Source organism: Lissotriton vulgaris, chromosome 7 (assembly GCF_964263255.1).
Source record: "Lissotriton vulgaris chromosome 7, aLisVul1.2, whole genome shotgun sequence".
Classification (NCBI taxonomy): domain Eukaryota; kingdom Metazoa; phylum Chordata; class Amphibia; order Caudata; family Salamandridae; genus Lissotriton; species Lissotriton vulgaris.
In genome coordinates, this window is record NC_141695.1 from 160566757 (window position 1) to 160587533 (window position 20777).

At 44.5% G+C, this 20777-nt stretch overlaps 1 protein-coding gene across 1 annotated transcript in view; it reads right to left on the minus strand.

Annotated features, from left to right (window-relative positions):
* The window catches only part of KCNN4 (potassium calcium-activated channel subfamily N member 4), a 453327-nt gene extending 436918 nt beyond the window's left edge, over nucleotides 1–16409 (minus strand). Inside the window, exon 1 of the mRNA XM_086929858.1 lies at nucleotides 15920–16409. Coding sequence (XP_086785984.1) covers nucleotides 15920–16138 — 219 coding nt within the window. The 5' untranslated portion in view covers nucleotides 16139–16409. The remainder of the gene's footprint in view (nucleotides 1–15919) is intronic.
* Between the last annotated feature and the right edge of the window lie 4368 nt (nucleotides 16410–20777).

Consider the following 20777-nt stretch of genomic DNA (forward strand, 5'->3'; position numbering starts at 1 on the left):
AGCCCCCAGATCTAGTGGGATTGAACCTGGGGATTTGTGCCAGCAAGGCATCAGATGATCTGACAGTTCTGATAGGCCTGTAGTGCAGGGTATGTCTGGAAGATATCTGAGCCCAAACCTGAATAATGCAACAACAGGTTGCCAATGAATGGATTTAAAATGGTGCAAGACTGGGGCCCATTTTGGGAACTTCAAAATGAGCTGCACAGCAGTATTTTGAACTATCTTTAGGCAGCTTATCAATCTATCTGAAAGGCCGAGGTAGAAAACGTTGACAAAGTCCAGCCTAGATAAAATGAAGGCATGGGCCACCGTTTTACGTGATCATGTAGGCAGAAAGTTTCCGAAAACGTTTTAAGGATTGCAGCAACTCAGTACACCTGGTGACTACCTACATTACTTGAGGCCAAAAAGACTCAAATTTTACTCCCAGATTTCTGAACACTGTAATGGGTTGTGGTGGAGGAGGATGATGTTCAGGCCAAAAGTTTGTGAACCAATTATCTTTGTTCTGGCCAAAAAACAAGATTTCTATTCTAGTCTAATTTCTTTACGTGTAACTCACTTTCCTTCACTCAAAAACCCTGGATAAACTGATGTTAAAGTAGCCTACATACAGGCTGCAGTGGATCAAAAGAGAGAACCTGCTGAGTGTTGTCGGCTTGAAAGAGGATCTTAGTACCAAAAGACTTAATAAGGACAGCTAATGGGGTCACACAGAATCTGGACAAGGTCAGAATTACAGAAGAACTCTGTGGCACCCCAGAGTGTAGTGGCTTGCTGTCTGAAGAATAAGGGGCCATTCAAACAGCCTTCCTACTGTCCCCTGGAAGGACTTCATCAAGCCAAGAGCAAGACCACCCACCGGGATTTCACCCAGCTGTTTTAGAAGAATGGAATGGGACACAGTATTGAATGTAGCAAACAGATCTTACCCCCAAGAAAGGTGTTAAAATGATGGATGCTACGTAGACAAGTCATGTAGGTAAAGGTTATGGTTTTATTCCCCAAGTTACGTCTTCAGTTATAGGTTACAGGATGATGGTAAGATCCTTATAATGCCCCACCAGGAGCAACTTCCTTGCTGCTCGACCCATCCACTCCAACTGATTTTTCCATCACTTGGCCTACGTATTATTACTCTTTGTAATGAAATGCTCACCAGCATCCTCAACATCAGTCACTTGTAGGTACGTTCAAAGTCTCAGTGATTTTCATCCTATGGGGTCCATACCTTGCCCCTGCCGCCGCTTTCTAGGGAATATCCCCACCGTTGAGGGAAGTAGAAGAGGGAAGAGGGGGCACTCCCCTGCCCTGAATCTTACTGGAAAGTGCCAATCATAATGATCAAGCTGACTCCACCCTGGAAGGGCAGCATGGCCCGGTGGCCTTCCAACTTTAGCTGCCTACACCAGCAATCTACCTGCTGATGAGCAAGCTGCATGTCCAGGTTGCCCTGGTTGCCCTCACCCATGGCAGTGTAGTCTCCAGAATGGAACGCGCTGTGTAACCAGAAGGGGGATGACGGGTCAGAGGCACAGGTCTCATCCCGCAGCAGCCCCTGGTCCTGGTATGCTGTGTGTACCCCACTCTGGATTTCACCAATACCGCCTCATGCCAACAGTGATGCGGGGTGCCATCTTGGATCCAGGCAGCACTTACAACCCATTGTCTGCCATGGCCCCACTGCACCTCATAAACAGGGCACTCCGAAGTCCCACTCGGCAACTCTGTGTATCCCCAACAGGAACCAGGGTATGGCAGGATTGCAGAGAGGAGCAGGATATTTGAAAGAAGCCAAGGGGATGGGGGGATAGTGACACTTACGTAAGAGGCCAATTTGTATTTAGTTTACAATCAAAGAAAATACAAGAAAGACTTCTCAGCTGCATAAATCCTACATTAACTGATACTACTGATGTGGCAAAAGGAATAGAACGTTCCATGATTTCCTCAAAAGCAAATCATGATGATATTCAGGGAATACCTTAGTTATGAATAGTGATGATTCTGGGAATACCGTGAACGTTCTAAAAGCTAGTAGTAAGACATGTGGATGACAGCCACCAAGAGATTCAACAGTTTTTGTTTCAGATGTGGGTCAGAAACACACAATGGGAACAGTACTAATTGCCCAGCGATTGGAAAGCGCTGTTTGTTGTGTAAAAAAGTAAGTAATTTCCAAGTGGTATGCAAAAATAGAGGCAAAAAGTCTTAAAGGGGTAATAATATAGAGATTTCAGAAGATGCAGACGTATGCAGGGAGACTGCGTAATGTTGTTTTGACTTTTGAATATAATGCTTCAGTCAATTATAATAGAGTAAAAGGACCATTGTGTGATGCGATGATTTGAGACGTAAATCTGCGAGTTCTGATTCACCAATTACAATTTTATCAGATTCGACATTTCGCAAAAGGTGGGGTGATAGGGTTGCGCTTGCACAAACGGTTATTATTCCCAAGGCATTTGGGGAAAATGATATAGACATGCTTGGGTACTTTAAGTCAAATTTGGATTGTTTGGGCAGAGACATCATGAAGAAGATGTATGTGCCCATCAAGAGAAGAAATATATTTAGGTAGCAAGAACTAGCTACAATGGGGTTGGCTCTCATACCTGGTGCTGAAAACCCAGTAGTCTTAGGTGAAATGCCAATAGCATTTGTAGAAGAACACTCACACTCGGTAGAATTGAAAGGATTCTTGATCAACACATTGAGGAGTTTAGTGATCGTGTGGATACAGTTAAAGGGTTTGATCATCAAATCAGTCTCAACCCAGATGCCCAACCGGTAATTCACAAGGTTCGCCCTATACCACTGAGCATGAGGGATTAACTCAAATTGGTGTTGAAAAAGGTATGTTCTGAAGGGGTTATCACAGCATCTCATTCATCCATGTAGGTTTCACCAATTGTGGTGGGTGGTGGTGTCCTCGACCTGCCCCACGGGAGAATCTGGAGAAGTCAAACATTGTACTGATTCCCCGAAGATTCAAGCATTGTTGGCCAATTTGAGGGGGACAAGCATATTTTCAATCCTAGACTTACGGTTAGCATGTCACCAGATACCACTCATGATTGAGTCTCAAGAACTGCTCACATTGGAGCTTTTAAATACTTAAAACTGCCTTTTGGTCTTGCTTTGGCGCCAAGTGCCTTCCAGAAACTCATGGATAATCTTTTTCGGGAGATGCAAGGGGTTCAGACATATCAGGATGATATATTGGTATTTGCTGACAAATGGGAAGCACATATTGAGATCCTGGGTAAGCAGTTGTTTACGCTCTCTCATGCTGGGTTGAGAGTAAGAAGTGGTAAATGCAAATTTGCCATGCAAAAGCTTGATTGCTTGGGGCACATGAACTCTTCAGAAGGTATTAGACCCAAATGTTCTCTAATTAAAGCATACAATCGTACCTTTTCAGGAATGGCACCCAGGATATGGAACGCTCTACCACCAGAAACAAGACTTAAGCCATCTACGGCCTATTTCACAAAAGAAGTGAAATCAATTCTCATGGCCAAATTCACCTGAACTTGTCCTATACACTACTGCAACTTGGTGCTAATCTTTAACCTCTTCGAGGCTATTGACAGAACCGTTCCATCATGGCTCGCGGGTGAGCTGTGCTCATGACGGAACGGTTCCGTCACGGCCCGGCCGCCGCGCCTGCGCGGCGCTGATTTCGCGCCTGCGTGGCGCGTTTAATTGAGCGGGCGGGGCCGTGACGGAACCGTTCCGTCATGAGCACAGCTCACCCGCGAGCCGTGATGGAACGGTTCTGTCACCCGTGCAGCTCACCCGCGCGCCCCCCCGCGACCGTTAGCGCTGCGGCGGAATAGCCGCCGCAGCGAAAGGGTTAATGGTTTCCTAGTTCTTACTGTATTCATATATGCCCTGTATTTATATTTAGATGTGTTTATATGCCATTACTTATACTTGATCTGTAAAGCGCTCTGATACCTGCAAGGGTCTTGTTCGCGCTATACAAAACGCCAAAATAAAAAAAAGAAAAATAAAAAATAAATGTGTGATGCTGCTCCACCAAGAGACAGGGATGCACTCCACTCCTACTTAGGGCCAGCGGAGTACTATGCAAGTTTTGTTCACGGTTGTGCTCAGACTGTAGAATCTTAAGGGCCCAGTTAAGAAAAGATGTAAATGTAATCTGGGCGGATGACCTGAGTTACACCTTCGAAAGTGTCAAAAAATGTATTGAAGAAGCTTTAGCGTAACTTCCATGTCAGGATAATTGTAAATGCATAATCACTGTTGGCGCCCGTTTATCTGGACTTGGCGCCATTTTTGGTCAATGGGTCTCAGGAAGAGAACGGATGGTTGCTTTTGCTTCCAGGATGTTAAGTCAAGGGGGAACACACTAGAGTACAATACAGCCTGCAGTTCTTGGATGTGTAAGGGCTGTAAAAAAAATTCAAAAGCTGTATATCGGGTCATAAATGTTAAATCTATACAGATCACAAACCTTTGATGGGAATCATAAAGCGTCTGGTAGACTACTTTGCTTACTTTCCAAGGTGCAAAAGTATACCTTAGAAATTAGACATGTTCCTGGGGTTAAGAACTTAAATGGTGATCAGGAATTGCATTAGATGAGGAAACACTTGATAGTGACCAGGATAACACTGAAGGTGTGTGTGTGGCAGCTGCAGTGGAATGTGCTCCTAAAATAACTGACCAAACTTGGCAAAATGCTTATTGTGTTGATGAAACACTCAATAAGGTTAAGCATTTCACAATCAAAGGATGGCTGGAAAGCAGAAATCTGTCAGGGGAACTAAAAACGTTTCCTTAAGTGGCTACCGAGTTGTCTGTCGTTGCTGATTTGGTCAGGTGTCATGATCTGTTTGTTCCCCCTGAAAGTCTAAGAAAATACATTATTTGTGTAGCTCATCAGGGACACATAGGTATTGCTAAAACTTGTAAACGTTTAAAGAAATATTACTGGTGGCCTTACGTGGAGGCTCAGGTAAAATGTATCATTGATGGTTGTACTGAATTTAATCTTTCAGACAAGCACAGGAGAACCATTGAAACACCGCTTCATCAAGTGCCTTTCCCAGATGATCCATGGGAAAAAGTGGGATTGGATTTTCAGGAACATTAATTTGTTATCTGGTAACTACAGGTATTTTATTTTGCTATTTGATTACTACTTGAAATTAATTAACTATTTTTTTGTGATGCTCAATTTTTGCAACTTAGATTTGCGTTAGAGGGGTTTCACAAGATAATAGTAACAGGTCAAGTCAAGTCAAGTCAAAAAACTTTATTCGGTTGTATCTATTGACAACCATAAAATAATTTTATATTTTACATATATTAACACATTTAATCATTAATTAAAAAGAACCAATTAAAATGGTGACTTTAACAAGACAAAATTACACACAAAAGTTGCAGGCACATTACACATTCAAGTTAATATATAAAAACATTCAAATATAATTTCAATTGACAATACTATTATCCTTCCATACTAATTCTAAATTTCATAGCCTGTTTTAAAAAACTACATACAAACAGGGTACAATCACTTCTTAGCAGCTGAAGGTAATAAAGTGCTGGTCTATATTGAGAGAAATTCAATTTTTTTAAGCAAGGTTTTAAATATATCTTCCTCAGTATATCGTAAAAAGGACAGAAAAACAGAAAGTGTGCCAGGTCTTGCGGAGACTTATCGTCGCAGCCGCAAGCCGGCTACACTTGTCCTCGATGAGAACCCTTTGGTTCAGCCAAAAGCAAGTGAAATAGATTGAACCTGAACCTTGTCAGTAAAAAACGATCGTAACTAGACATAGGCCATGTTAGGTACGGTTCTATGAGCAGGGTACTTTTTATTAGTACATGATTTCGCACGCTGTCTTTTCTTAGTTCACATGTCTCCCTGTCTTGATATCTAGAAGAGATAAAAGCCTTCTTAACCGTAATGACATCTAGTTTAGTAATAGATTCAGGGTTTGAAAAAAGTTCAGGTCGGCCTAGATCAGTAAATCAATTGCTCAAATACTTTATCCAAGGGACCTTCATCCTATTTTCCCAAGTAAGAGCTTCTCTCAGTATAAGCTGTGTGAGTGGTATATTATCATTTAGCCAGCAATTCCGCCAACACATTATGGGATTTACTGCCATTTTATCACATAAGAAGGAAATACCCAGTTCCTCATGCACAGAGAAATTAGCTGTTCCCCTGGGGACCCTTAAAAGCTGCTTTAAAAAGTTGTTTTCAACAATCTCTAGGGCTCCCATGGGGACGTATCCCCATATCTCACTACCATAGCATGCCTTAGTAACACTCTTGGCCTGGTAAAGTTGGAGTAATGCAGCAACTGGGCTATATCCCATTTTTCTTGAAAAATCAAATATAGCCGCATTTGTCCTGATTACCTCTCCCATCTTTTTTTGTATGACCGGTCCCCAGTTCAATTGACTGTCGAACAGGACTCCTAGGTAGGAGAATGCATTTGTTACAGGAATTTGTACTCCATTTACATTTAGGCGATTTGGCTTTTTATTTCCCTGGCCAACCTTCATTACGAAGGATTTAGAGTTATTTATGCTTAGGTCTCTAGATTTCATGAAGGAAAAAAAGGAATCTAGTAAGGTTTGAAGACCATTGGCAGTTCTAGATAAAAGGACTGCGTCGTCCGCATAAAGCAGAACCGGCAGTCCCTTGCGGCCAATGTACGGATAATCTGTATTAGTACTTAAAAGGTACTCCTCCAATTCATTTACATATAAGTTAAAAAGGAACGGGGCGAGGATGCACCCTTGGCGAACTCCCCGATACACACCAAAATCTCTTGTCACATTTAGATCTTGTGTGTATCTAACATTCGCATTCGTTTCGGAATGCATATCTTTTAGCAAATAATTAAGTTCTGATCCACACCCATTTTCGCCATAGCGTCCCAGAGCTTCCCTCGACTCACACAATCGAAAGCCGAGGAAAGATCCATGAACGCCATGTGAATTGTTCCTTGTCGGGCCTTGTTGTACTTCCCAATGATTAGATATAAATTTAGGCATTGGGAAATCGTAGAGTGGCCAGGCCTGAATCCATATTGGATTGGGGATATTATATTATTTTCATCTGCCCATGTGACCAGTCTATTTAAAATTACTTCCCCCACTAATTTGGCAACAGAATTAATTAAGGATATAGGCCTATAGCAGAGGGGGCTGTTACCGTCGCCTTTTTTGAACACGGGCACAATGGTTGATACCCCCCAGGATTTTGGGCATCCACAAGTCACAGCCGCATTAAGTACGGCCGTGAGAACTGGTGCCCAGAGTGTTATACGGGACTTAAAAAGATCAGGTGGGAGACCATCCGGTCCTGGGGCCTTGTTGTTTGTCAGCCCTTGGATACCCTTCTCAACCTCGTCAATTGAGAAGATTAACAAATTTTCTTTAAAATCAACTAGAGTGTATTCTGCCTGCGACTCATTTTTAAAAAAAATAGAACTAAAGTGGTTGACCCATTCTTCCTCTGGGATATTAGTACCCAGAGTGGAGTTACATGGTTGATCAAATAAGGGTTTGTTTATGATGTCCCAAAACTTCGAGCTGTTTTTCAGTGTTTCAGGATCTAACAAGGTCTCCCAGACACTTTTTTTAACCACTCTTTTGCGGTTTGCGAGGGACTTCTTATACCTGGACCGCATATCCTGAATAAGGATCGGATCTCTGGGTTTTACTTTTAATGCCTTTTTAAGCTCACGACTAGCCGTGGAACATTCTTTATCAAACCACTGTGGATTATTATTTAGATTTACTTTCCCTTTGAATGGTACCATTAACAGTGACTCTACTTTTTTAACAACCTCCTTAAAAGATGTTAAGATTTGTTGTGGAGCTGAGACCGGAGATATACATACTGACATTTCAGGGCTACACATATTGTTTATAGAGGTGTACAGGTTTTCACAATCCACCATTGACCATTTTAAGCAACGCTTTCCGTTTATACATTTAGTGGAACCACGATCCAAGCGTGGATTTCGTTTTTCAAATGTTTTCCCATCCCTTTTAATGCATATAGGGTTATGGTCGCTATAAATGCTCAATTGAATGCAGTAGTCCTGAACGTCGTTGGCAAGATCTGCCGATAATAATATATGATCTAAATATGAACCTGTTGCATGGCCTTTAAATATGGGAATAGGAAAGACAGTATGGTCCGAAACTGTGGACATTGCTGTAATAAGGTTATTTTCATTCATTAGCGCATTTAGTACTGTACCACGCCGCGAATGCTCAAAATGAATTCCCTCCAGGCTGTTACAACCCAGGTCGCCAGCAGTAATTTCACCAGGATTCCCACATAGGTGTGTATTAAAATCACCTACTATTATTTTTTGGTGAGGCAAGGAGTCAACATTTACCCTTAAAAATTTGCCTAAAGGCTGAATGTTACACCCGCCAAATCGGTTCACTGCATTATAAAAGTTAATCAGTACAAGCTTAGTTTTGCCCCTCTTTAGCTCTAAAACCTGGATATTTCTATTACAGGAATATTGTTCAATTTTATGACATATAAGAGTCAAATTAACATAAATTGCCAAGCCCCCTTTTGCTCTACCACTAGCTGACGGGACTGCTGGAGTAAAAAAGCTTTGATAACCTCAATGTGTACATTTTTTTCCACCAACCATGTGTCTTGGAGACATATTACCGCGTGTCCCTTAACATAAGATAACCAACCGTTGTCTCTAAATTTGTCATGGAGCCCGGCTATGTTCCAAGATATTAAACTTTCATTACATAATTGTGCTGGACATTGAGTTATATCAGCATTTTCGTGTTCACCTGTGATAGGAGGCATATTGCCTGAACTACAGCTTACCCATGCTTCTGCAGAATTATTTCTATTGGGAACTGGAGTAGAGGCAGGGTTTATTACTTCTTGTAAACTTACTGGTCCATTTGTCTGGGCCAAGAAACCCATCATCATCTCATTAGAGCCTTGCAATGCCGGTACATCAACATCTTTTACTAGCCCTTTAGCTCGTTGCGAGCGGACTTTTTGAACAAAGTTGATTGATGTATCAAGTAGTCATTCAACTCCTTCCAGCCCTCCCTGATCATAGAAGACGTCAAACCTATTAGAGATGGGGATATTGAACCGGTTGTTAAAATGATTTGGGTATTGCTGTTCTTGTTGGTATATCTGTGAAGGACACTCCCATCTATATAAATTATTGTACCCCCAGTTGTTAGTTAGGGCACCATGGCCCCAGCCGTTTGTTGTTCCTGGCCATACTGGCCTAGTATGATTATGAGTGAGCTTAGGGTATGTCATAGTACGCTGTTTTTTACCAAAAAATTCTAAAGTGAGTGGAACAATGGTACCTCTCCTGCGCTGTGACGGTAGTATATTTGATAGAATATTAGGTAATACAGCGGAATTTGTAAGGTTTAAGACTATACAGTCACCTTTACATTTTTTGGGGTTTTGCCCTATCCATGGTACCCTTCTGGCTGATTTAATGTCTCCTGCTAGCTGTTGTTTCCCCCAAGGGGCCAACTGCATATTACCAGACAGCCAGTGCAGGGCCTTACTTGTCAGTGCTGTGGGGGATTCTAATTGACCTGTTGCTAGTGGGGGGACATTTGCCAGTACCAGCACTAGGGGTGATGCGTCTTCTAGGAAATGCAATGTATCTTCTTCTATACCTGGTATGATCGATACTGGAGGGTTTGGGGGCTGAACCTCTCTTATCAATGGTTGATTAGGTGCGGTTACTGGGGTCTGTTCAGTGGGGTTGTCATGTATATTATTTATGACTCCCTCCGTTCCTAACGCAATTAGCTCATTTGTAGAAGCAGCAAAATTTGTGACTATAGTTGAAATATTTGTCACCTCTTCCACTAACTTTTTCTGATCCGTGCCTAATTTCTTTACATCAGCAGATAATTTATCTAGTTTGGCCACTACTGGTTTAAAGAGTGCTTTAAATTTAAAGTCAATCATATCAGCTATCCTGGATAGGAACTCATCATTCACATTTTGTTTCATAGCATCTTCTCCTTTCCCCCTATTTTTATCCTTGGTTTTGGGTGGCGACACAGCCCTCTTCCTCCCAGAATGAGATCCACCCCGGTGCATTTGTTGTTTTCTGCACTTTCTAAACGCCCGTGTAACTGGGGCATGAGCAGGGGGGTCTACGTCTACGATATTTTCCTGTGCACCCTCCTGCACAAGGAGATCTTGTTCTATATCGTCTACCTGGGATTCGGTATCATTATCCTGGGCTTGGTCATGGTCAGATTCTATGAGCACACTCTGATTTGGTGTCCCACTATCATGTATAAATGTATCTGGGATTTCGTTTCCCATGACCTGCGATGGTTTATCTACCCATGGAGAGTTTGGAGGTGGGCTTAGGGGAGAAAGATTAGGAGATTGGCTTAAACCTAAAGATTGTCTCCTTTCATTGTTAATCTTTGATACAACATGTACCATGTAATTGTCCATGGTATTTCCCCCAACAACTGGAATCTTTTTTGGCATCCTCAGTTGTATTAGAATGGATACCACAAATAACTCGTGTATCAGGGTTTAATAGAAAGAGCACAGGGATTACTTAGCATGTGAAACAAAGAAGTAAATGTAATCAAGAGCAAAATAGTCTCACATCAGCTGGGCAAATCGTGTTCCGTGAGGGCAGTATAACGTGCTCAGTCCAGTCACGGCCTGTCTCGGACTGTCTATGACTGTCCGACTTTGTCCGGGCTTCGTCCTGGGCCTCGTCCTGCACCCGTTCTGCTACGCATAAATCCCTAGTTTGCTCTTATAGACCTCAGCAGTCAAGGGGGCGTGGCCGCTGCGGGAAGAGGCTACAGCTGTTTCCAAGCCTCGCAGTCCCGCAGCGGTGGGTCGGCAATCAGCGTCCAGGTGCACTCTGGGAAGTCGAGTGCAGCGCTTGTGGCGTCCCAGCAAAGGCCCCGGTCACGGCAATCCAAGCAAGCTCCTGTTTTCCTGCCGCGCCCAACAACAGGATTCAGCACAAAGTGGTCAGTGAGTGTTAGTAACAGCCAATGACACACATTGTGCCTCACACCATATGTGCATGTTTTTAAAACGTCATGATATACAACACTTCAAAGTGGCTCTCTATTCTCCATCCTCCAAGGGGGTAGTGGAGAGGGACAACAGATTAGTTAAAGGAGGCGTCCAAACTGCCTTATCTTCAGGGCAGAATGTACAGGACATTGTGGAAACAAGAGTATGGAGTTATAACACAACGCCTGATACACCACTGCTGTAGCTCCTATTACGGTAATCAGGGGGAGGAAAGTGCACACAAGCTTACTTCCAGATTGGTTGAGGTGTAAAGGTGACTGAAAGGAAATTGAAGCAGGAGGCGAAATAAAGTTGTATGTGTGGCAGAAGAAAAATCAAATGAAGCAACACGTCGATGCAGGGAAGAAGTTTGAGAACACAGTCTTACACGTTGGTGATCGGGTTTTGATAAAGAATCCGAAGAGAGTGCAGAAAGGCGCATCAAAGTTTCATCACCAGTCCAAGGTGCAAAAGTAAGGGAGGGCTTTGTTCTTCTTGACAGTAAGTAAAGGTCGGTGGAACAAGAGGAACCTTGTTCACATTTCAAAACAACAAGCAAAGTCGACAAGAGGCCATGGCAGTGATAAAATAGAAGGCGGTAATTGGGCTTCGTGGTCGCAGCCGCAGCCAGAGGAGGCAACAATGAATCCACAGATGGCACAAACAGGTACCCGATCTTCTCAAGCTTTGAGGTTCTTTCATGTTGCCATCAATAGCACCGCCTGGAAAGACCTTTCACCCTTCTCAAGATGTGCAATCCAACGTGATGGGTGAACCAGAGAAAAGAAAGTTGGCAGTTCGTCAAAGAAGGACACCAAGCAAACTGACATGACTATGATTTGTTTTAAGTGTTATCAACATTGATTCAAGTTTACCCTATACATGCATCATATATTTCCAGGGAAACAAATTTTTGAAGTTTGTGAAAGGAAGGCACTGAGCAAACTTAATGGCTTTAGATTGTTTTTTGTTTATTAAGATTTGTTTCAAGCTCACCTTATGCATCCATCACACGTTCTGTTGTGTTTTGGAAACGGGGAAGGTGTTGTAGTATGTATGTGTTTGTTTTAATTGATAATGCTCATGCCATGTAGCCTCAGGGGTCTCCCCGGCAAAGTGATGCCAGTTGCTGTTTGCTCCTGAACGCTGCCAGGCCTTCTCCAGTCGTGGGTGTATTTCTAACGAATAAATAACCCTTTCTACCCACCTTCTGGCTCCGTCATTACATCCATCAGCCCCCACACTATGCTAGTTTTAAAAGTTGTTTAAAGGGTTCATATGCACCTCTCATGCCATTGAAACATTCCCCACATTCCTCCCCCAAAGCAGTTAGTTGTGCGTGGAGCACATGAGAGCACAGATCAAGGCACGCCTTGACTTCTGTATTGTCACCTGCTCAAGGGCTCCCTTAATATTCAAAGACACTTGGCAGAGGCTTCCGAATTTGGAGCGAGAATGTTCCAGAACCTGCCGAACGGGCCCCGGCCACCCTCCAGCGCGCTCCCGGTGACGCAAAGAGCAAGTCTGAGGTCATGATCCGCACTGTGCACAAAGCTGAGTGCGTGAAAGTGAAAATACCCCACGGTCGCTGCGGCTCGACTCGTCACTCAGCGGCCCTTCAAGCTGCGTACAAGCAGGCTGATCCCGGGATGGTCAGGGCCCGCGGCCATGGACCCAGCCCGAACCTGCGCCTCAGTATTCCTACCTGGCTGACAGCCGAAAACACGACATGTGCAGCTGCAGAAACAGAGAGAGTTTAGGGACTGAGAGGTCAGAAAAACGCAAACGCACCTTCTAGTGACTAAAGTTTATTTGTATGTCCTAAACTTCCATGACTCTCAAGGAGCCGAATGGACGCGCACGACGCTTCGTAAATGTCACAAATACATACATGTGAAAATAGAGCCAAGAATAGGAGGTGATGGTGAAAACCGGGCTGCACGCGTGCTTCCTCAGGGCGAATCTCAGCATGCATCCCCGACTATCGAGTGATGGTGCGCGTGCAACCATGCACGTCACGACTGCAGAATACTGAGGCGCAGGTAGGAATACTGAGGCGCGTGTAAGGGTGCAGGTAGGAGTACTGAGGCGCGTGTAAGTGTGCGGGTAGGAATACTGAGGCGCGTGTAAGGGTGCAGGTAGGAATACTGAGGCGAGTGTAAGGGTGCGGGTGGGAGTACTGAGGCGCGTGTAAGGGTGCGGGTAGGAATACTGAGGCGAGTGTAAGGGTGCGGGTGGGAGTACTGAGGCGCGTGTAAGGGTGCGGGTAGGAATACTGAGGCGAGTGTAAGGGTGCGGGTAGGAATACTGAGGCGAGTGTAAGGGTGCGGGTGGGAGTACTGAGGCGCGTGTAAGTGTGCGGGTAGGAATACTGAGGCGCGTGTAAGGGTGCAGGTAGGAATACTGAGGCGAGTGCAAGGGTGGGGGTAGGAATACTGAGTGATGTTCAAATCTGAACACAAGTCGAGAGTTACTCGATGAACGGCCAAAACTCAAAACCACTCATGCTGGCAATTCTTGACGGACTGGGGGCTTCTTGGCGCAATAGTGAACACTCTGGTGCACCTCCTACACTGGCGGAGCGCTTGTAATCACTGATGAACTAAATACACACTTGAGTGATGGAACTGGCTCCAATTCTGAATGTTTCACCTACCAATCGTACATTTCAGGTCTTTTAGTCTAATTAGTTCAGTGGAAGCAAGGTAGGACTACAACACCCAGAATGCACTAGTAAGGTAAGGTAACACCCAGAATGCACTAGGCTATCTCAGCACAGTACATGTCTGGAAGCATAAGTAGTGTCTGTGATGACATGGGGAGGTGTTCTCCATACCTGCCGGCCTGGCTAATGCTTACAATGGCATAATGACCGTTGATCGGTATGTAATATGTGTTGGCATTTGGTGTGTGTATTGTGTGACTCTACCATTGCTGCTGCGGCCACAGACTCTAAGAGTGGTTTAATCTGCCCCGTGTGCTCACTTGTCCATGTATGCACTCATCTGTTCACTCAGGCATCCATGTATGCAATCATGTATTCAACTGCTTTCTCCCATTCATTCCACACAACCATTACATATGCGCTCACTCTTTCTTCCAGTCACTCACTTATCCCTCCAACTAACTGTTAATTCTTTTTTACAGTAACCCATCCACACAGCCACACACACTCAGTCATTGAAGGACTTTCAGTTGTAAAATAACCAAACATAGTGTTTTGCCAAATGTCGGGTACACCGTTTTCACAGCATGCTGGCTCTATTCTGCCCTACTGTTAAAAAAATGTGTACATTATATGCAATGAAGTAGATGCTGCTGTGCACGTGTACCAGTGTGTGCCATCTGGCCCGCAAGGGCAGTCAGGTAAATTGAACAGAGGGAAAATGTGACAGGAGAAAGAACCAGGGCGACATGATACCAAAACAGATGGGAGTAGTACTGGAGAAAGACTGACCGCGAAATAAAAAGAACTTTTTGACAGTAGAAAGTATTCAAAAAACAGGAAGTCGGATAAGGCAATGAAATAGAAAGATTGGACAAACGCAGTAAGGAGAAGGGACACATCAAAAGTGAGAAAGACAGTAGAATAGTAATGTAAATTATGTGAAAGGAAGGACGAATGAACAAAAGAAGAAAGCCTGAAAAGGAAATAATTAAATATAGTTTAAAGTTGAAAGGTAAAAAAGAACGAGAAAAGAAAGAAGTGAAGGAGGGAATGAAGAGGGGAAGAAAGGGGGGAGACTGAGAAAGGAAAAGAGGGAAGTAAACAAGCGAAAGAGGCAGAATAGAAAAGAAGGGAAGAAAAAAGAAATAAGACATGAAAAGTAATTTAGGAATAAAGAAAGCGACTAAGGAAAGAAAACACGAAAGAAGGACAAAAATGAAGGGAAACATAGTGCAGAGCAAGGGAGAGAAAAGGGCGAAAAGAACGAATTGAAGAAAATAATAGCAAGAGGACCAGAGATAACGATGAAATAGGTTAGGCCAAAAGAAAAACTGATGCCCCAGATAACAGATACAGCAAGGTATCCAACTTAGTAGTTTTGGATCCTGGCAGGGCTGCTCAGCCTTTCATCCTTCTGACGGCGATAACACGAGTATCGGTTCAGTTGGGGAATATCAAACATCGCACAGTAGCACACAGTAGCACCAGCCCCTTGTGGCGGACTTGAGCTTATGTTATTCCGTTTTTTTGCTAGCAGGGTAGTGGGGGTAACCTGGACACCGGTGCTGCGTCAGCCTTGGAACTTCACTCTCTTCTCCACTCAGTCTGTGGAGCTATTTGAATGGGTCGAAGGTGTTACGACTTCTTCAGGCGTCCTTTGTTTGGGAAGTCCCAAGGAATAGGTAATCGGTGTCGAGTGAGGTACCGGTGTTAGATCAACCCCAAATGGTTCCCCAGCCCTATTTGCCACGTTGCGCCTTTCTGTGAAGCGCGCGCATTAAGGGGCAGATTCACAGGCCCCTTGCGCCACTTTTGCGTCACTTTTCTAATGTTAAAAACGACGCAAAAGTGGCGCAAGGGGCGTGTAAATAAGCCCATAATTGCTGAGCCTTAAACGGAGCAAACAGGTGGTGCGCCGAGGACAGACCAGGAATGTCACCCGGAGCGCGGCCACGCGTTCGCTGCTCCACAGACTCGCGCACACCTTCTGCTGAGGTTACTATATTCATCAAACCTGGGAAAACCCACAGAAGGTTATTTGTAAGTGCATCCTATTTAGGTTTAGGCAGTGCGCACTGAGCCGCCTCTAGGCGCCATGCCGATCGCAGTGTAAAACCTGATACTTCCATTTCAAAAGACAGGGGGGTAAAGCACCCGCTCACCTGGCAGTGCCCGAACCACAGCAGCTCGGTGTGCAGCACCATGAGCAGGATGCCCAGCAGCGCCAGCACCAGGCTGCAGGCGGCCAGCGCCTTCTTCTCCTCCACCAGCGCCTGGCGCCGGCGCAGCTTGCGCAGGTTGTCGTTGGGCGCGCCATGGCGCTGCGCGCCGTTGCTGGAGCTCAGAATGGTCACCTCAGTGGCCTCGCCTTTGCCCTGCATCTCCGTGTGCGCTTCCTTGGCCGGGGTGGCAGGAAGGCATGTTGTAAACACGGGCCCAACCCCCTCGGCCCATGTGCGTGCCACCCCCTCCAGATCACCGGCAGGCCAGGAGTAGCGGAAGTCGCCGACTTCCTCGGCAGGGAGGATGCCAAGTGCGCACTTGCTGGCGCGCCGCGCCCTCCTTTACTCTTTCCTCTTTCTGTTTTGTGTCGTTTATGGCTAACTTATTTTGTGAACACTGTGGGGATCACGCCGGGCGCGATCCGGTCTCAGACCCAGAGACAGGGCTCGCCGACGTCTTTTCCGACTGTTTGGACTTTGTTCTTTCTTTACCGCCGCAGACGCGCGTGATGATAGTTTGAGGCCACTTCGGAGTTAAGTTTGGTGGCTGGCAAGATAGTGCCTCCTCGCAGTCGACGCGGCCCGTTTTACTAAGGAGGGGCACCGGCTAAAGCGGATTACCCGTGCCCGGCGTGGTAGATGTTTACAGACACTGGAAGTAATATGAGCCACAGGAGGACAGAATTATGCGGCTGGATTGTATGCATTATGTGGCAAGGAAAGGGCAATTATGTGGCCTTACGGTGCAATATGCACAATAAGCCACTGAGGGCAAGTTAGGCTGCGGATTTTGTGTCATTGTTCAGCAATTTCCACGAATCAATACAATAATACACGTTTCCAATACCCAGTGCTACACTAAGTGTGTGCATCTCTTTGGGAGCCTTTACTAGTTCTGCAGTTTCCATTCAAAACGTTCGCCACCAAAAATAACGAAGCACAGAACACAACGTCAAACCCCGCAGGAAAAGAGTAAAACCGGCCAAACGTTGCACTGCGCAGAAGCTGCCTCCAGCTTCATGCTAAGTCTGCACTCACGCAAGAGAGCTGGACACGTATTTATTGATCGTTTTTTATATAGCGCGAACTTTACGCGAAGGTGTCAGAGAACTTTACCTTAGGAGAGACAAGAGAGGATGTGGTCTGATGGCTAGACTGCCGACTTTGAACCTGGGAAGCCAAGGTTCGAGCCTCGGGGTCGACTCCACATCCTGTGATTCTGGGCAAAACACTTAATCTCCCGGTGCACCGAAACAAGCATTGAAAATGTAATAGATCTTGCATTTGTTTGAGTTAGAGCCTTTGGCATTATAAGAGATGTATTTTACTCACGTGTTATAGAGTGTATGTTTGTGGTGTGTAGGGAAATAATGTGGGTTGGATTGTAATAGTGAGAGAGCGCAATTTGAATAAAACGCACATCCGAGTCATATTTACAAGCATATCGTATAAACGCAGGAATGAAATGTATATCCAACGTGAAGTTGACGCTAAGTATAAAGTTAACAGATGTGACCAAAGTGATATAGGAAATGTAACTGTATTTACTTTTGAACGTGCATTAGATTTAGAAGGCCCGTATTCATAGTGGGCTAATGTAGAAATGCTTACGAACAGAAGAACGTGCAAAGTAGAATTCATGTACGTGTGTAACTTTAAATGCAGAAACGGCGAGAAATGTAACATGGAGAAATGTGTAGAGATCATATATAACGATGTAACAAATGAGAGTATAAAATTATATTCTATGTATTGAGGTTTATATTCTATGTAAAATGTATTCACTTATAAGCAGAGGATTTGCTAAATGCGATCATATATAAATGTGTGTTAAAGGTTATACTGAGTAGAAGAAGTTTATAGGAATGTTAGAAGAGTTTTAGGTCATTTGTGATTATAACCTGACTGACCAAGGGTTCGCAGGAGTGTAGTCCGCTGTTGGTAATTTAGTGGGCTCACAGGAGTCGTGAATAGCCTTCACTTGAATGTGCGAGCCAAGGAGTCTAGTTCTTGTTAGATTTAAGGTGACAATGTCGGACGAAGTTTATTGCCTAAACGTGAGAGGAGACGCTTGGAATTTGAGTCTTGTTTTGAAATGACCATTCACAAGACCAAGAAAGGTTACGTATATAGTCGTAAAGAGTAAAGTTCTGATAAGGTGATAGATTTTGCTCCGAAAGTGTCAAATGTAAGGTTAAATGAAGTCACCAGCAAGAAGACGAAGATGGCGTCTAAGGAGAAAGGTCAACTTAACGGACGACGTGAAGAGACGAAGCCATGGAAAGAGCTAGAAAATAACATCATGGGGGAAAGTCCGTGGTGGGCGTCGAAGGGGCGTTCCACCCACACTGTGATTGTGTATTTTAGGGACAGCACCCCGGGGAGAAGAGAGAGCGAAGGCGCAGATGGCCTGAGAGTTAGGAGCGAGCGCTGAGAGAGATCAGAGCGCAAGAGAGCAGTAGGCCGAGGACCCTTAGAGAGCGGATGGGTAGGCAGAGAGGGTACTGCTTCTTAAACTTAAGTTACCTTTAGAGGTTAAGAGAGTTTGAACTTCTTAGGGAGTCAAACTGCTGACACCTTTTTAGGGTACTAGAAACTTGCGAAGTAGGGATGTCACTTAGTATAGAGTAGGGACAGATTTAACTTGTATTTCTTTCCTTTTGTAGATGACGCAACGGAACCACATCATATCTATGCTTTTAAATTTGTTGATTTTGGAACTGACTTAAATTGTATTCGTTTGTAGACTAAGGTTCTTTAGGGAATATATGTTCCTTCTAGTTCCTGTATATTTGCTGAATTTTATCCTGAGAGGATTGTATTTGCAACTTTTCTTAATTTTATATTAAAACTTTTAAACCTTATCAGTCGTAAGTGGTTCTTCAGAGTTGCGTCAGTTTATGGGGTTTATCTAATTTATGCAGGGGTTGTCTTTTACTCAATGACAGATAACAACCGATCCAAAATTGACGAATGAGATAAGTTATCAAATTGATCATAAAAGATATTAAAATCTCATTCCCCGCAGTTGGTAGCAGAGAAAGATGGTTTTCTTCTTGAGGAAGACAACCTAGGTCAGGTTTAGATTACCCCAAGGTCCCTAGTCATCGACGACCAGAAGAAGAATCCCTGCCGAAGAAGGTGCTGACGGTGCGTCGAGAGAAAAGCAGCAGAGTCGGTCGAGAGTGAGTATAAGGGTCATGCGTTGTAAGATTGCAGTGTTTTATGTTGTTCCTGTGTTGTAATGTCAAGCGGAGTTGAATGCCTGTAGTGTGATTGAGGGAAGGTTGTGAGCGCGCATAACCGGATAAAATCTTATGTCCAGAGAGGACTTAAGTGGTTCGGGTGTATCGAACACCCAGAGTAATTTGTCTACCATTTAAAGGGGGTCATGAGGTACCATTGATCGCCCGCAGACCGATGATAGGGGGAGCGTTTGAGTGAGTGTATGAGTAACGCACGCTGGTCGTACGTTTACTGTGTGTAAGTAACCTATCAGTTGAGGCAAGCGTCTGACCGTCAGAGGGAAGACGTTTCGCCAGTTGAGGTAGCAATTACAGTTAGACTGTGGCCGTACAGTCAGAGAAAAGTGATCGCTTGGACGGAAGTAGTCATTTTTCGGCGTATGAATGAAACGCATGTGAGACCGCGAGACGAGTTGAGAAAGGAAGGGAACTGCTGCAGAGGGGACAAGTGACGTCAGCGTAGAGTCGCGCTGAGATTAGTCGGTTGGTGTAGAACCGCGTTGGGATAGGCTGATTAGCGAGAGTCGCACAGGGATTGGTGGTTTGTCATCGGGACGTAAATAAGGAAGAGAATTAATAAGGAAAATCGTAGATTATCAAAAATGAAATGCTTTAAGAGCTTAAGGGCAATCTTTAAGAGAAATAGAAGAAACTTATATGCTGGAGAAGAAGCTCCACCAGAAGGCACACCAGCTTATCATATGGCAGTAAATGTAGGCTTACACTCGATAATGTGGATCTCCGAGTGGAATAGGCTAACAGAAGGGAATAAGGAACTGACGTTTCCAAGATTCGGAACATTTAAGTTAGAAGTGTTGAATCAACTGAAAGCAGTAATGCTTGCAACGAGACCTCTACCGAGGCCAACACAGTTCGAAGCACTTAGTGCATGGTTTAGAGCAGCACACGAAAAAAGCTTAAAGAGGCGCCAAGAAAGAGTGAGACGATCAGTAAAGGCAGTGCAGGATGCGAAATGGGATGAGGAAGCTAAGAAGTGGAGAGTGCAAAAGATAGAAGCAGACAAACTGTTCACCATGATAGAGACTACGGGAGAAAAGAAACCTCTAGAAGAAGATGAGGATAGTGAATCAGAAGAGGATCTGATAGAGAGGCTATTAACAGATAGACCACCTCCGTACAACAGCGAAATCGCAAGTCCCGTACTACAGCAAGAGGACGGAGCTAGATGGGGGGAATATAAATCGATCCCAGTAACAGAGTGGGATACCAAGAAAGGTGAGGAAGTACTTCAATCTAGTTCCGAACAGAGAGTAGTAGGAAGATTTGTGGTCCAGAAGGTCCCAGAAACACAGCATGCAAGATCGTATCAAATGCCAGACGCTCTACAAGTACCTGTTACCATAGGCCCTATAGTGTCAATCTATAACCCAGAGGGGGTCCAGCAGGAGGAACAGGCAAGATGGGACAGGGAAAGGGCAGAGATGGAGAATAGGAATAACACGATAAATCCTCAGAGGCAGATACTAGCACCAGTGAGTCGGAGTACCCCATTAGATTCCGCAACGGGTCCCTGGATAGAACAAGGGGGTCAA